This window comes from Parasteatoda tepidariorum, chromosome 9 (genome assembly GCF_043381705.1).
Source record: "Parasteatoda tepidariorum isolate YZ-2023 chromosome 9, CAS_Ptep_4.0, whole genome shotgun sequence".
Taxonomy (NCBI): Eukaryota; Metazoa; Arthropoda; class Arachnida; order Araneae; family Theridiidae; genus Parasteatoda; species Parasteatoda tepidariorum.
Window position 1 is genome coordinate 44386646 of NC_092212.1, and position 17199 is coordinate 44403844.

Here is a 17199-nt window from a genome sequence, read left to right on the forward strand (position 1 = left end):
TATGCTCAGCTAAAATCCGCCTTGTCATGAAACTTCGCTAGTGTGACGTCAGCTAAAACGTCATTATGGACCTATGTGACAGTACTTTTTAAAAAAGCTTTAAAAAATAATTTTTAATCCTTTTAAGATGAAAGGTTTGAAACTGCAATATTTAAGTTTTATTGAAAAAAGGTTTTCAGCACAAACATTTTCGTGACAATAAAAAGAAACTTCCGACGCAAAGTTTCCGTAAGGATATATGCGTTCTGGGTTTAATACTCTCTTAAAATGTAGCAAATACATTTCAATAAATTACATAATTTCAATTCTTTAGGTATACTCAATGATTATAAATTGTTATAGTAGGATTAATAGTGAAAAATAAGGTTTTGTTTCTTGTCGAGGGATTTCGTATAAAACAAGCGGAAAACTAAAGATTTTGAAAACAGTCTTTATATAAGGGAACAAATCCCTCCTTGCTACAACCAGTTTATGTTTTATAACATTTTCTCTCTCTGTCCACTCAGAAGTATAGTTTGTCTAAGCTAAGAACTCCTCAGGCCACAATGTCTGAGGTCGTCTGGTGCTATGGAAACAAGAATGGCGCATTCAAGGGAGGGTAGCTTCACCAACACAATAGAAGAAAGAGATGAACGTCCTGGTGGTGCCTTGCCTTTTGAGGGACTTAGAAGCCAATAGACTTGTTTCTCTCGCTTTGCCAGTGGTCACTTAAAGTGTCTCTCGTATGTTTAGGGGCGAAAGACTTTTTGACTTTGTACTAAATGTGGGACTGCTCAGGCTTCTTTCGAGCTTATTCTAAATTGTGTCGATTCGAATTGTGTCGAGGTTTTATCAAAACCTCATCTGTTTTTAGACTTTCTGGACATTTTTGGACTTATGGATTTGGTCTAATTGGGATGGACCTCTTGGGGATTAGAAACAACAACAACAAGAGATTCCCTTTCTCTCGCCGATCCGATCCGATCCGAAGCCACTCCATGATAGTGACCCCGCACNATAAAGCTAGTCTCAAGGTGAAAATAATCTTAAATCTAGGTAATTATAAGGTTTCTTTTCGCTAAGTCTTGTATGCTCAGCTAAAATCCGCCTTGTCATGAAACTTCAATGGACAAAGCAATTTGATCCTATCGCTAGTATGACGTCATCTAAAACGTCATTATGGACCTATGTGACAGTACCTTTTAAAAAAAGCTTTAAAAAATAATTTTTAATCCTTTTAACATGAAAGATTTCAAACTGTAATATTTAAGCTTTATTGAAAAAAGGTTTTCAGCACAAACTTTTCCGTGGCAAAAAAAAAGAAACTTCCGACGCAAAGTTTCCGTAAGGTTATATGCTTTCTGGGTTTAATACTCTCTTAAAATGTAGCAAATACATTTCTATAAATTACATAATTTCAATTCGTTAAGTATACTAAATGATTATAAATTGTTGTAGTAGGATTAATGGTGAAAAATAAGGTTTTGTTTCTTGTCGAGGGATTACGTAAAAAACAAGCGGAAAACTTAAGTTTTTGAAAACAGTCTTTATATAAGGGAACAAATCCCGCCTTGCTACAACCAGTTTATGTTTTATAACATTTTCTCTCTCTGTCCACTCAGAAGTATAGTTTGTCTAAGCTAAGAACTCCTCAGGCCACAATGTCTGAGGTCGTCTGGTGCTATGGAAACAAGAATGGCGCATTCTAGGGAGGGTAGCTTCACCAACACAATAGAAGAAAGAGATGAACGTCCTGGTGGTGCCTTGCCTTTTGAGGGACTTAGAAGCCAATAGACTTGTTTCTCTCGCTTTGCCAGTGGTCACTTAAAGTGTCTCTCGTATGTTTAGGGGCGAAAGACTTTTTGACTTTGTACTAAATGTGGGACTGCTCAGGCTTCTTTCGAGCTTATTCTAAATTGTGTCGATTCGAATTGTGTCGAGGTTTTATCAAAACCTCATCTGTTTTTAGACTTTCTGGACATTTTTGAACTTATGGATTTGATCTAATTGGGATGGACCTCTTGGGGATTAGAAACAACAAGAAAGAGATTCCCTTTTTCTCGCCAATCCGAGCCGAGCCGAAACCACTACATGATAGTGACCCCGCACCCCTACTTGAAATAGTAATGCCTCGTTACCATAGTCACCAGACGAATGTCTGGGGGAGTTCGTATTTTAGATGAACTATAGTTAAATGGTTTTATTAGCTGCTTTCTTCTCTTGAAGTGTTCTCACGAAAATATTTGTAAGAATTAACATACGAGCCCTTCCTAAGTGCTCTCTTCTCACCCATTTTTAGGTTAGTTTAAGGGAAGAAAAGAAGGGCTTAAAGTTAGATTTCGAAAATAATTTAAAAATTGCGAAAACGTATCAGAAAAAAATTTAATCTCAATGATTAATTTTTAAAATTACACACTTTTTTTTGTTCACAAGTCATAAGATTACACTGAGGAACAATGTTTTTTTTTTCTTCCTTAACTCGAATTTTACTAATTCGGGTGTGGGGATCTCAAATCTAAAATTAGTTTTGCTTCTAAAGCTAAATTTCTTTTTAAAATTACATTTTTAATTAATTTTTGTTGAAATGTACAAGCTTAAAAATGTTATATATAGCAGAGAATCACAGAAATGCTGCGACAAACTTCTAGAGGAGTTAGGGCATAGCATCAGGATTAAAATTGAATGGAAAACTCATACCCTGAAATGTCCTCACACGTGACTAGGTACGCATTCCTATTATGACTTGTTCTGAAGCACATCAAGAAACAATTCATAACAAGAAAGCATAACAAAAACCAGGCTGAAAAGTCATTAAAAGACTGTAGCTTGGAGAGAAGAACCTATTGCTGATTTGAAATCAGTGGCGTGAAAATATTCAAGATCCACTAAAAAATGTCATGCTACAGAAATAGTCCCTATTTTTGTCCAAAAATATTAAGACCAAACGGGAGAATGTTTTCATTCTTTCGCATACAACAGAAAAAAAACTCGAAGTTTCCCGTGTGCTTTTTATATTTATTTTATAAATAATTTTGCCTTTCAATTTTTTCAACTTGAATGTTTGAAAGTTTTCAATTTAAAATAAAATATTTTTATTATGAAAATATAAACGTCATTTAATAAAAATGATAGAACTAAAGAATATAACTTGTGTTAAAAATTTACCGTTTGGATCATCATTCGATTTTCCTTTTTTAAACAGTTTTAGAAAGCGATTCATGTTTTTAATGTTACACAGGCAAGCATCAAAAATAGAATGAGCATTTTTTATGTTCTTTTCTCATTGTACTCTTCTAACAATGCATAAAAATACTGAACATTGTAGAAATATTAAAGAAACAATAGTCTCCAACAATCTGTCAGTTCCTTAGAATTGGTGAAAATATTGAAATTAAACATTGTTAAGAGCGAAGAGACATTGTTGTTATTTTAGAAATAAAATATTTAAATGATATATTTAACTACAATAATAAAAGAGAAGCAATCCTTGATTCGAATCAGTAATTGATAATATGAAATTGATCAAATCAAAATTATATAAAAATGATGTATCGATAACAATGAGTTAATATAGTTAAATGCGGAAACTAGTAATAGGTGCACCGGAGTGCCTGACCAAAAAGGCCACCTCCGTAAATTATATGATTACAAACTGAATCAAAGGCCATTGATGTTGAAATTATTTGAATTAGTAAACTTAATGTTTGGTAGTTAAATGCGGGATACATGGATCCCGTCTTCTCCCTAGATGTCGTATTCGAGCGTTGCGATCGCCTATACAGTCAGCCATTCATCGTATCATATCTGCTATCTGTCTAGCCTCAAGCAAAGCCTTATTAATGAATATAAAAAGCTATAAGCTTAAAAAAAGATCTCGCCTCATTATACTACAAACATAAACTAGTCAGTTAATTTAAAGAACGAAATGATATATGAAATGAACGAAGACTAATAAGTATTAGACGACTATTCATGTTGGTGATAACGAAAATATTTATTCTTGTGTAACATGTAATGACAGTTTTTCTTAGAAAAGTTTACTAGTTGCAACAGTTTTATTTAAATGCACACATTTTTACGCAAGGTGATTTGAAATGAACTAATATTTCTAAGTATTAGGACTCATTCATGTTATTGAGAATACTTATTCTTATGTGATAAGAGTTTTTCTTAGAAAAGTAATACTGGTTATTAACCTGATTCTTGTAATCAGAGTTTTTCCCATAGAAGTGACATGACTAAACACTATCCTGTTCAAATGGCTGGGAAATCATTTTCCTGTAATGTATGTAATAAGAGTTTTTCAAGCAGAAGTAATCTGACTAAACACAGTTATGTTCATACTGGTGAGAAACCTTTTTCTTGTAGTATATGCAGTAAGAGTTTTTCACAAAAAGTTGTTCTAACTTCACACAATCTAGTTCACACTGGTGAGAAACCTTATTCTTGTAGTGTATGTAATGAGAGTTTTTCACGGAAAAGTAATCTGACTGCACACAGTCGTGTCCACACTGGTGAGAAACCTTATTCTTGTAGTGTATGTAATAAGAGTTTTTCCCATAGAAGTAGTCTAACTGAACACAGTCCTGCTCACACTGGTGAGAAACCTTATTCTTGTAGTGTATGTAATAAAAGTTTTGCACGAAGAAGTTATCTGACTACACACAGTCGTGTTCACACTGGTTAGAAACATTTTCCCTGCAGTATATGTAATAAGAATTTTCTACGTAGAATTTGTCTGACTGAGCATTTTGTGTTCATACCAGTATGAAACCTGATTCTTGTTGTTAATTCTTAGAGTTTATCTTCATAAAGAGTTTATATTTTATTTTGAGGGTCTCATTGTTAATTTTTAGGAAAATAAATAAAAATTTAACGTTTTGCTCTCTGATTCTTTTCTTTTTGATGTGTCTGAACTTTGAACCATTAACATGATTTTTCCATTTTAAAACGTTTTTTTTTTTTAAACCAAGGCATAATTTTTAAATCATTATTTTCAAAGTGTGTAAGAAAGTTTTTTTTAAAAAATTAGGAGTAAAGATCCAGATTTTTAATTTTAATAATTAAATTTGTAAACAAATTTAATTATGTGTCAAAATACTTGAATTTAATAAAAAATGAAAATTGGAATATGAATTCACAATTAGGTTTAATTATAAAAACTACCATTTTAAACATAAAAATTATCTAAAAAATTGGGAGCTATGATAAAAAAGTTTACTTGAACTTGATAATCTTGTTGCTTTTTCTCTTGTAACTTCAAATTTTACAATTTAACATAAGAATTGAAATAATTGTGAAGACTTAGATGCAGGTAGAAAATGATTTATTTGATAAAATGCAATCAATGTGATATTTTACTCATTAATCTAATATTTCATCATTTAGAAATGGAACGAATTGAAATAATTGTGAAGACTTAGATGCAGGTAGAAAATGATTTATTTGATAAAATGCAATCAATGTGATATTTTACTCATTAATCTAATATTTCATCATTTAGAAATGGAACGTTATCAAAAATAATTCATTTATTTAAATTATGCATTTTATTTTGAAAGAAGAAACATTACAGAATATACATTCTTTAAAAAAATTTATAAACATGTTTTTGGATGTTTTTCAGAATTTTAAGGGGAAATTTTTTTTGGTTTTATACATAAAAAGAATGCTCTTTAATGTAGCAGTCAACTAGTAATAAGTAAGAAAAAAAAATTTTGTTGCATGTTTTTGAATAAATTTATTTTACTTTTAACTTATTGTGAGTAATAAGTAGTTTTGCACGTGTACAAAATTCAACTTTGTTGACAAACAAAACTTAGGGTGATTCACGATCACTCTGTTTCTGGGGTAAATAATGATCACCTAAGTTTTATTTAAAAAAATTTTTTTTTTTTAAATGGGAGACGTGGACAAGAATGCTTGTACACTTTACTAAAGTGTAACTACATTTACTTAATAATAGTTTTTTGTTTGATCTAGCAAAGTAAGTATATTTTAAACTGCTTTCTGTATTTTCCATTTCAAAGATGGGTTTCAAAATGTGCACATTTCTGCAAAGATATTCCTTCTCTTAATAATAAATATTTTGAGTTACTTTCTTTTTCTTCGATATAAAAATAGTGTAAGCTTTTGTTTAATTGTTTCACATCTACTGTAAACAGTATAATTGATTATGGGAAACTATATCAAATGTTGCCCCCTACAGATGGGGTAATTATTGATCACTGGGGTAATTCCTGATCAGTGTCATTTCTTCTTATAAATAGTATAAAAAATGGCTAATAAATAGCTAATTGTCTTTTCTTAAATAACAGTTCATATTTATTAAGTGGAACAACTATAAAATATATTCTAACTGTAATCACAAGATTTGTTTTTAACTGTATACAATACAAATGTGTTCCGATTTGCACCATTTCTGGTTTGTCTTACCTTGCTTCTATCTTAATTTTATGTGTGTACATTGTTAGAATAGTTTTTAAGTTTATAAATAGCCTAATATAAATATGGTGAGAAATTATAAGCCTAAAAAGGATACTAAGCTACTAGAAAGCAAAAGTAGTGAATTTCCTGTAATCATTGAAAATGAAAATTTCAGTGTGAGAGCTGATGCCAGAGTTGTTGACATACTTTACTTAACTTTACTCTCACATTATGAAGTTAAAAAATCCAGCAAAAGTAACACATGTGGTAACTCTTTCTTATATTCCAGCAGAACATGAGAATGAGTTGGATGCTTGCCTAAAATGTATGGCACGATGCAAAGATTTTTGGAAAATTTAAAGTGTTTATCTTTATTTCTGCTTTTAAATAAATCGTTTTATTAGCTGCTTAAACATATCTTTTTGGTTTATTTGTTTGATCTTGAGATCTTATTTGTTAATTACCATTGTATAGTTATTTTTAAACAGCCCCTTAACTATGAAAACTGCTGATCAGTAATTACCCCAGAAGTGATCAGGAATTACCCCAGAAATGATCAAGAGAAGGGGTAATTCCTGATCGCTAAAAATTTAAAATCTGTTAAATTCTAATTAGATTTTCAAACAAACGAAGGTAGCATAGGACTCATCTCATATAACCTCAAACTTCCAGTAAATATTAAATTCTATCTTGAATAGTTTTTTCACAAAATAGATGTTTGCATTTTTACACAAAATAGATGTTTGCATCAGGAATTACCCCAGGTCACCCTAATTTTTATTGCTCTAATGTCTCTCTAGTGTTTTTAAATAAACTTATTTTACATTGATATAGTACATAAAGTTATTAACCTATGTAAGTAATCTAAGTAGTTTTTCACATTACGTACAAAATTCAACTTAATTGACAAACATAATTTAACTTTTATTGTTCTAAAATCATGTTTTACATTCAAAATTAATTACGTTTCTATTCTCAGTATATCTGTAATAGTTGTGTGGCTATGCAATTAATATTTTTTTTTATCAAAAATATTCTCTAAGTCAAATTACTGTGAAACATTTGATTAACACTAAAAGCAGCATGTGAAAGATTTTTGTGGTCTTTTTTTGCCTTATTCTTAATTGAAATAGAATTCTAAATTTCATTCAGAATAAATAAAAAAGGAAAATAATGATTACCATATCTTTGCTAAAATTGTGATAAATTTATGCTAATAATTTTTTTCGTACATTTTGCAAAAAACTTAATTGTATTCATTGCTCCACAAATTTGCTTATGTCAGAGTTCGGCCTTGATTACAGATAATTACTGCTATATAATCAATGACTTGTAATCACGATTGCAGGTAATTGCAATTACAAATAATCATAATCTTTGGTTACATCAGAGTAGAGAAAAAATGTAATTAATTTCATTTTCCATTTACAGTAATTAATTATTTGTAATCATGATTACAACTGCAATCGTGATCACAGCACTCTATCACAGTAATAAATTACTTGTAATCATAATTTTGATTACAATTGTAATCGTGATTGCATAACCAATTACTGAAATCAATTGATGACAAGTAATCAAACTGATTACAAGTAATCAAAACATATGATTTCATGTAATCATGATTACAACTGTAATCAAACTTTTCAAAAGTTGTAATCACGATTACAGTAATCGACTATTGTAATCACGATTACAAGCGTAATCCAAGTTGTAATCACAGTTACATGCAATTGATTACTGTAATCGATTATGGTAATCACAGTTGTAATCAAAATTATGTTATCTTGTAATCATGATTGCTAGTAATTGATTACTGTAATCAAAAAATGTATTGGAATTATATTTTTGCCATATAGGTGTACTACTTGGGTACATTGGGTCTCTTTGATAAAGGAGGAATACTTACTGAAGGCTTCCATTCGTCTAGATTATAGTCAAAGGAGGATGTAGAATCCCTCCTGTCCAGGGATCCTTTCTTCCTGAGATCTTTCTCGTGTAGAAGGCGGAGGAGGTAAGCAAGAAAAGTGATGATTCGCTCCAGAAAGAGATTGAAGAAGAGGATCGCTCCCGAGCATCCCAGGAATCCGTAGAAGATGACCACCACCCGACCTGCCACCGTCTTGGGCGTTGTCATACCGAAACCTGAAACAATAGGTATTATACATTTGCTTAGATTTTCACAGCACAGTTCCCGTTTGTTGCGGATGGGATTCGTAACCTTCAAGGAACGTCACGCGTGAATCTCGATGCTGATGGGATGCTATTTCATGACCTTTGCTGAAAACGCGATTAAGCAGCCAATTAGGTTCGACTCCCACGTGTGACGTTGCTTGCAGGTACTCAATTAAATCTGATCTGAAAATTGAATTTAGCGTGACAAGAAAAAAAAGCATAGTAACTGCAACGGCAACTTGCCGTCTTGTTTATACACAACAGGTCAATTTCAGTTGCTTTCTCTCGAGTTGAGGGTACGCAATTATTCCTAAATTTTCAAACGGTGCTGCTCCCTAAACACAGGGTGTACCGCATAGGCCGCATATAATACTACAGTATGATTATAATTGAAGTTGCACTTTCAAAAGGCTGCATAAGGAATCGTTTGTCATTATTGGTAAGATTTGTACCTCTCTATCCTGCAAAAGACACCTAAGAATGACATCCCGTCTAAGAAAGTTTTGAAATAATTTAAGAGTTTCGTTGAAGAATACCGAATCGATTCGTATCGATAGAGGTTCCTGTTTCACTTTACGTGAATTTCAGAGGTTTTGCAATGAAAATGGCATCGTGCGAACATTGAATTCTAACATCCCATTCTCAAGAAAATGGAATGGTTAAGAGATAAAACAGAACGTTGTCTACCATTGTCATGTCGATCGAAAAAAAAAAAAATCAAAAGCATTGGGCAGAAGGATTAAGGAAGTAGAAAGAAATTTGCGAAAAAAACTCTTGGAAAANACCAAAATTAAAGCTGTTGAAAAATATAATTAACTTTTATGTTAAAACTTCTTTTTAGTATTAATGGAGAGAAAAAAATCAGTTAACAGAAAATAAAAACTCAACTGATTTTTTTCTAACGAAATACATTTTTTATATGAAATAATAACTTTTCCCTAAATATATAGTTTCAAAAGTGAGGTTTGTACATCTTTCGTTTTATGTTAATAATATTCAATTTAATTTACTTTAAACTAAATCTACGCAATTTTCATTTAAAAAAAATAATTAAAAGTAGGTATATAATTCTTTTGAAATTTAAAGCAGCAAATCAAATTTAACGTAATAAATAATAAATGTTTACGAAAAATATCTTTGAAATGGAAAAATCATAATGAGTGAGCATAATTATAAAGATATGTGATTGTCATCTGTTATGTACTATTAAAGAAAAGACGTTAAAAAAAATCTGGTTATTACTTAGTTATTCTGTACAATAGTTAATAGTTTTTTCTTATCCTAATAAAAGGGGGGGGGAGGTCAACTAATTTTTAAAGAATTATGATTTCTAAGAAATTCAAAAAATAAAATTCTATATTTAGTGAATTTACAGAATCTTTCATTTTTTACCAAGTTCTATTTTTTTTATGAAAGCAACATTTTTCATCATAATGAATTTGTGTACAATTAATGTAGTCATTGATTTTCCCCTAATTTTTAAAATTTTCTCAAAGTAGTGATCATAACAATTTATTATCATAACAAACATTAAAGAATCCTTAAAAAAAATGGAATATGGATGGTGTTTTTTACACTTGAGAACGCTGCAAGCTCCGTACAACTTCCGGGTAACTGTTTCCGGTGTATGTTAAAGCCGTTTGGCTCACAACGTGATCATTGTGTTTTGAGTGCAGAGGATATTTTAAGTTCGAAATCAGACACCAAAGCGTACTTTCTCTGAATATACATGCATTTTTTATGACGCATACGGATTTCTGTACCGCAAAGTATAAGGGGTTGCCACAATCTTGGAAATTTGGTCACGAGAGCTACCCAAAGTTTTAACCCTTTAACGTTAAATTTATTTTGTGCGTATTTTGCCATATCTCGAGAACTTTTTAATCGAATTGGAAAATTTTAGCACACAACTTTTAGTAAATATTTATTTAAAAATACTCGGAAAAAAATTTGAATTATAAGATAAACAGTTTTTATATCATTTTAAAGTTTTTTATTATTTTCACATGAAGAAATACAAAATTTGAGCGAAATCTCTTGAATAATCCTTGAGAAATATAATTTTAAGGAAGTCGTATATTTAAAACTCGATCAGACATACAAACTTACTTTTTCTGGATAAACATATACAGTAAAACCTCCGTTAAGCGGATATTCTTGGGACTGAAAAAATTGTCCGTTTACGGGAAGGGTACCCTAATAACGAAGTTTAACATCGTAAACTGTTTTTAGAATATTTTCGAAGATGTAGAAATAATTAAATAATCTACAATAACTATCTACAAGGATATTTATTTAAACTTTAAGAAAGATAAAAAGCAATATATAACGAAGTTTGATATACTAGCATAAGCTTATACAATTATGTCATGAGAGCACAGTACATCACAGAATCGACGAATCAGTCCGTGGCGACTGAGCTACCCAAAATATCCAGCAAGAAGTTTGACATAAATACATAATTCTAGGTGAAGCTACAGATAAATGAATATAATTTTCCTATTAGCATAGATACTCAAGTTAGACATATGATACCGAATAGGAGCTTTTAGTCCTCATTCGGTGTCAATTATTAAGTTTACATCTCCTTACACCTACGTATCATTTGATAGAGAACATAGTTAATACTTTCTTGAAAGTAAACCTCACACGATTCGCAGTTAAGTCATGAGCACCTATGGAGTTGATTATTTACAACTGATCAGCTATCAAGTGTCTGAATAAGCGTTTCATTTATATGAACACATCAAAGATTCAATTTCTGTTCTCTTTTTTTACCCCAGCTGTGTTAAATGCAATCTTCAAATTGATAAGAAAATTAAAGAAATTTTCAATGGGGAAGAAGCATTGAGAGGTCATATATCCTGAGTGATCCAGATGAAAAGGACAAAAGATGCCTAATGTCCGAATTATTTCAGGAGAGCAATAACATTTTCTCTCCTTTCATAAGGCAAGGTGATAGGAGAAAGATTGATTCCTCAGTAGTGAAATAGCTTAACAATATTTTTAGTTATGAATAAGGCAAAAAATTTACAGGTTTTAAAAATGGCGAAAAGTTGCATTTTTTCCCTTGCAATTAAAAGCAGAAACAGTTTTCTTTTTCAAATTTAGAAAAAGTAGTGTCCAGTTTGAAGAGATAGAAAATAACGCTTCAGGGCCAAAATGAGTGTTCGCTTTGCGGAGAATGTACATAATGGTTTATTCATAGGAATACGAACAAAAATATATTTGTTGTCATTTTTCTGCGGACAATTTTCATAAAAAATCTGTATAGGTTTTAAATACTTTTAAGTTTTACAATTGATAATCTTAACAATTTGATATCTGTTGCACAGTAATTGTTTAATACATTGGTGCACATTTAAGTTATTGTAGATAGAATTTTTTAATATACAATTGAATATTTTTAAAAAATCTACTCCTTATTTTAATTTGTAATTTAATACTTTCGTTTTGTACAACTTGATAAAAATCTGACAGTAATATATTATGTTCCTTTAAACATAAAAGAGTCCTATATAAATTTTGATAAAATTACGGCCTGCCATTTGACTGGTGTTGCTAATTGCAGCCTCATGTAAGTCGGAAAGCCCTAATTTAGAAGTATTGGTGATTAAAAGACTAACACTCGAAAATATTTTTCAGCTGTCCGGAGTAAGTTTGCATCTCTGTTATTGTTCACATTCCGTCAACCATCCATAAACACGTGGTTTTAGATAGCCTTAAAAATATTTTTCTGGCGAAGTAGTCCATTTATGCTACCGCGATCACGTTGAAAATTCAGATAATTTTTATTCTTAATTTCATTCATTATTTCAGGCAATTTTTATTCGTTTTTCATTTGTTTATTTTTTAATAAGGAAACTATTTGCTGGTAGAGGGGTCGTAACATTGTAAGATTCTATCGTTTTAGGCACAAAAGCAAGAAAATAGGAACTTAAAAGTTATAGATTGAAAATGAAGATTACAACAATAAGTTTTCTTAACTATAGCCACATACCGATCAATAAATAAATTGAAACTAAAAAAAGTCTAATTTTATTGTTTATGTGTTATCTCATTCAATCACTACATTACCAGCAATAGAATATCTCTATCACACTATTAATCCAAAAGAAAAATGTGGCTCTACTAATGATAAGGGTGCGTTCTGTGCACCTAACGTCATACAAGTTTCAGACTGAATGCCTTTTGTGGGAGTTTAGTCTTAGTGAATATGTTAGAGTAAATACTTTATGTAATAGTTATAACACAAATTAGAAAATAATTAGGAATTAATCTGTAAAACAATATTGTTCACTCAACATTGAAGTTTGAAAATTTAGACATGCTGAAACTATCTCTTCAAGGCAAAATATAAAAAATAAGATAAAAATGCAACAAAAAAAAGGACAGCATTGAAAAAGGTAAATAAAATAAAATAGAAGAAAAAAATACTAAGTATTTCCATTCATTCTTTTTTTCTCTGTAATCTTTTTTACCGTGTTTTTATTTTTATTTCTTTCCTTGGTTTCTTTGCTTTTTTCATGTTCGATATACTTGCAACTTATAAAACTTAATAAATAAGTGCTTTATTTTTCGTTGACAGAAATCTAATGGAAACTTGGTTTCGAATAAATTGGCTGGAATTTAAGTATGTTGCAGTAACTCCATGCTGAATGAAAGTTTTCACTTAAAATAGCATTGGAGGATGGATCTTGAACCACCTGAAAAAGTGGGCGTAACTTTCTCCATGTGATGGGATTTAATTAGAAAATGTAACCAAAATTCTTTTACAGTAAATTAAAACATACCACTACGTTCTAAACTTAAAATTCATTACAATTAACTGATTTCTCTCTCAGTTTGTCATCTAGTAGGTTCATTTCTTGACCTGCAGAGATAAATGATGATAACGGGTGATGTCACGTGGTACGCAACGACCATGTGGCATTTTTATCTGATTATCTCAAAGATGACCAACAAGTTGAAAAAAAATCTCATTTAATCACATACCATCCTAAATACGAAGTACTCTTTAATAAGGCTCACAAGTTTGGTTCTTGTTTTTACAAGCATATTTCTTTCTAAGAAACCATTCCCTAAAAAAATGCGTGCAAGTTAAACAACACATATAAATTCTACTAAAAATGAATACATTTAGCACTGCCAGATTAGTCAGATGAAAAGATATAATGCTGCTTTTAGGAGAACTCCTCCAGACATCAGTCTTGCTTCTTGGCTGGTACTATAGTTACGAGAAATAAACACTTCGAATAGAGGTGTGGGATGAATAGTTTTCTTGGCATAGGTCAGCGTAAGTAAATCAATGGACGCCTTCATTCCTCCATTGCATAAATGAAGATTGTGGGACTAAGTAACAAATCGCAAGATTTTTTTCTTGACAGTTTCAACACCTTTGTGATCGGTGACTTCAATTCCGGGGTTGTAACCAGACCCGTCGTCAACGGGGGGGGGGGGNTTTTTTTTTTTTTTTTTTTTTTTTTTTTTTTTTTTTTTTTTTTTTTTTACAAGCCAAAATCCCGACTTAGCCGAAATTCTTCCATTGTCGGATATTTCATGGGTGATGAGACTTAAACGGATTTCAATGTTATCTGAGTTTCGTCCATTTCGGGATCCCAGACCCAACTCGGCAAATCTTGTTGTGAAATGTGTTTTTAAATTTAGTTTCTTTTTTCTCCTTTAGAGTAGCCATTTATGATAATTCATAACAAGATGACCGATATTACAAGCCAAAATCTCAAAAACCATTTCTCTTGTATTATTTCAGCAACACATTCTTAAATTTAAAAAAAATTTAGTGACCTTAATTTTTAGTTAGGTAATAATGTATCATAAAATTCAGATATTAATTCTCTGAATTATGTTAACTCTTCATTAGAAGTTTAAGTAATTTATTAGAGTCTTTTTTAAAGAATTAATAAATTTTAAATGAAATTATTGTGCCGGTGCTGCAACTTTTTTTTCTTCTTTCACTTTCAAAATATTGGGGAAAAATTACAAATAAGAGTACCTATTAAGTAGGATACTTTATTATTCAAAATATCTTATTTAAATTGCTAAATTCTGCTTAAATAACACAAATTATTAAATAATTTATATTTTCAATGACTAAAAGTTATTTTTCTACTTTGAAGAATTTTACTAACTCTAAAGGACTTTAAACATTAAGAAAAAAAACACATTTAATTTGTTAACTACTCTTCAGTTCATAACTTTTAAAATTCTATGATGATTGGATTATTATTTGAGTTAAAAATTTCTTAACCTAAAATAAATTGTTCAGGGACCAATTCATATCTTTAGAACAATTAATCATCAAAACAGAATTTGATATTCTGTATGGAAAATAGTAAACATATATGTGATCCTCAATTCACCTTTATAAAAGTTTCTGTTTTGAAAATAAAATATTATATTCTGCTTTTAATATTTTTTTCAAGAATCCTAAGAATTCTGAAACATTAAATTAAGTTGCACTCAATCGAATCGACACTTCTATCATTTCACACAATTTGTGGATGGTTGCCGAGTTCAAAGTATTAAATGTTGTAATTTTGGATTCATTAATTATTTCAATAAAAATACGGTAAAAATACAGGAATTCTAAGTATTCACGGAAAAGTGGTTATTCTCTTTGATCAAGCCGTTACCGGTACTGTGAAAAGGCCTCAAAAAAAGGGTGGTGATGCGACTCCGATCTTGTGAAGCAGCAGACAAAACCCCGGATATTTCTGTCAACTTGAAAAATCGAGGGTCTTTTAAAAGTGGTTAGCTAGAAATGCCCTAAGCTATATTTTCTCTTACTCTTTCTAAGAATAAAGACAATATCTTTGTTCATGTTGTTAAAAAGGGGAGGGAAGGGGCTCAATGTACATGCAGCTGTGGTCCCAATCACTTCACTGACCTGTCTTTAACTGTCTAGTACGGGTATTTAGTTACTCAAAGCGTTTTTATAAATTCATATTATTATTGAATAAAATAGAAAATCTGCTCACAAGTCAACGATCATCCAATCCACTGCAGCTTGAGTTTTGAATATAAGTATAATTTTTTTATGAATACATATTTATTATTCGCAGTCTTATTGTTTAAATATTAAATTTAATTAAATTGCATTAAATGTGTTATTATTTTCCAATTAAATTATTGCTTAAAAATTAAGGTATGAGACTTTCTCAAAAAAGAGTTTTTTTTTTAAATATATATATATGGGTAAATATTGATTTTTATGAAGCAGGTAAAATTATTCTTTTTAATCTCTTTTGTGCAGTAAAATGATAAAAAAAAAAGAAAAAATAGCAATTAAAAATGTTATGTTATTTATATTCATTAGTAGGAGCTAGGGATAGAAAAAGATAAACCACATGTGAATTCCTCAAATTGGAATTCTTTTTCCGTTTTTCACTTTTTACTAAGCTTTTTATTTTGTGTTTGAAATATTTTTTTTAAAGATTTTTTTAGTTGAAATTATTTTTCATAGATCTTATTTAATTGAAATATCGAATATCAAGTTCTATATTTGCTCGTAGGCTTTGTTTTTATAAGTCCAAACTGCAATCCTGTATGAAGAAAAATGTACTAATGTTAATTTTATTGAAAATGTAATGTGCTTAAAAATAGAAAAGTTTAAGTTTTTTTCGATGAATAATTCTTTTTAGCAATTTTGTTGTATTTCTTATGTATTTAATGTTTTTATATTATCTTTAATCTTTTTTACTAAAGTTAACAGTTTTTCATTTGTTTAAGTTAATTATTAGGTACGTTATTATTTCGTTAATTAAAAAAAAACTTAATAATTTTGTAATTATGTAAAAATTCAATCCACAGTTTCGCATTAAAAATGCAAAATAATCATTTTAGCATAAATGCTTTCATAAGTTTTTATTGTTAAATCTATTAGCGTTAACTGCACCAATGACTGCACAATGAATTGATTAAAAACTATCTTCGAACAACAATGACCACTGAATGCCTAAATTCACTGCTTTTACTCCAAGAAGAAAAAGATATTGTTAACAATATTAAGCTTGATAAGTTGGCAGAATATTCTTCACTTTTAAAACAACGTCGAAGTAAATTTATGTAGGTAACGTAATTTTATAAATATCTTAATTTTTTATCATTTTTATGTGAATTTCTTCATTTGTAATTTAAATGGCAAATATTTTCAATGTTTTTCTACATTATTTTTCTTATTTTTTTAAAAATGAAAGGACAATTTACTTTTGAATGAATATCTTATAGAAGACTGTATTTGCTGATTATGACTTACTTTCTTATCTTCAAACAATTGCTCTAATTAGCTTATGGTAACACCGTTTAGATAAAACGAAAGATAAATTTTAATTACTAAGTGATTTTTAAAAAAATATTTAAATATAATGTCAAAAGTATTTCAAAGTTGCATTGAAAAACATTTAAATTTACAACTTTATTTTTTAAAATTATTTCCACAAATAATTATTGCTTAATATTACTGAAAACTTATTTTAATTGAATAAGTTTCAGTTTATTTAAAAATAGTTTTTTTTCTTTAATATTTTGTTACCATTTTAATAATTAAAATTAATAGAAATGTAAAAAGTATATTTTCTTTGCATTATTTTGAATAATTGC

At 29.8% G+C, this 17199-nt stretch overlaps 1 protein-coding gene across 1 annotated transcript in view; it reads left to right on the forward strand.

Annotated features, from left to right (window-relative positions):
* The first annotated feature begins 3866 nt into the window (after window positions 1-3866).
* LOC107455251 (zinc finger protein 850-like) overlaps window positions 3867-17199 on the forward strand; it is an 18917-nt gene continuing 5584 nt past the window's right edge. The window contains exons 1-2 of the mRNA XM_071185803.1: window positions 3867-4663; window positions 6477-6672. Coding sequence (XP_071041904.1) covers window positions 4214-4663; window positions 6477-6672 — 646 coding nt within the window. The 5' untranslated portion in view covers window positions 3867-4213. The remainder of the gene's footprint in view (window positions 4664-6476; window positions 6673-17199) is intronic.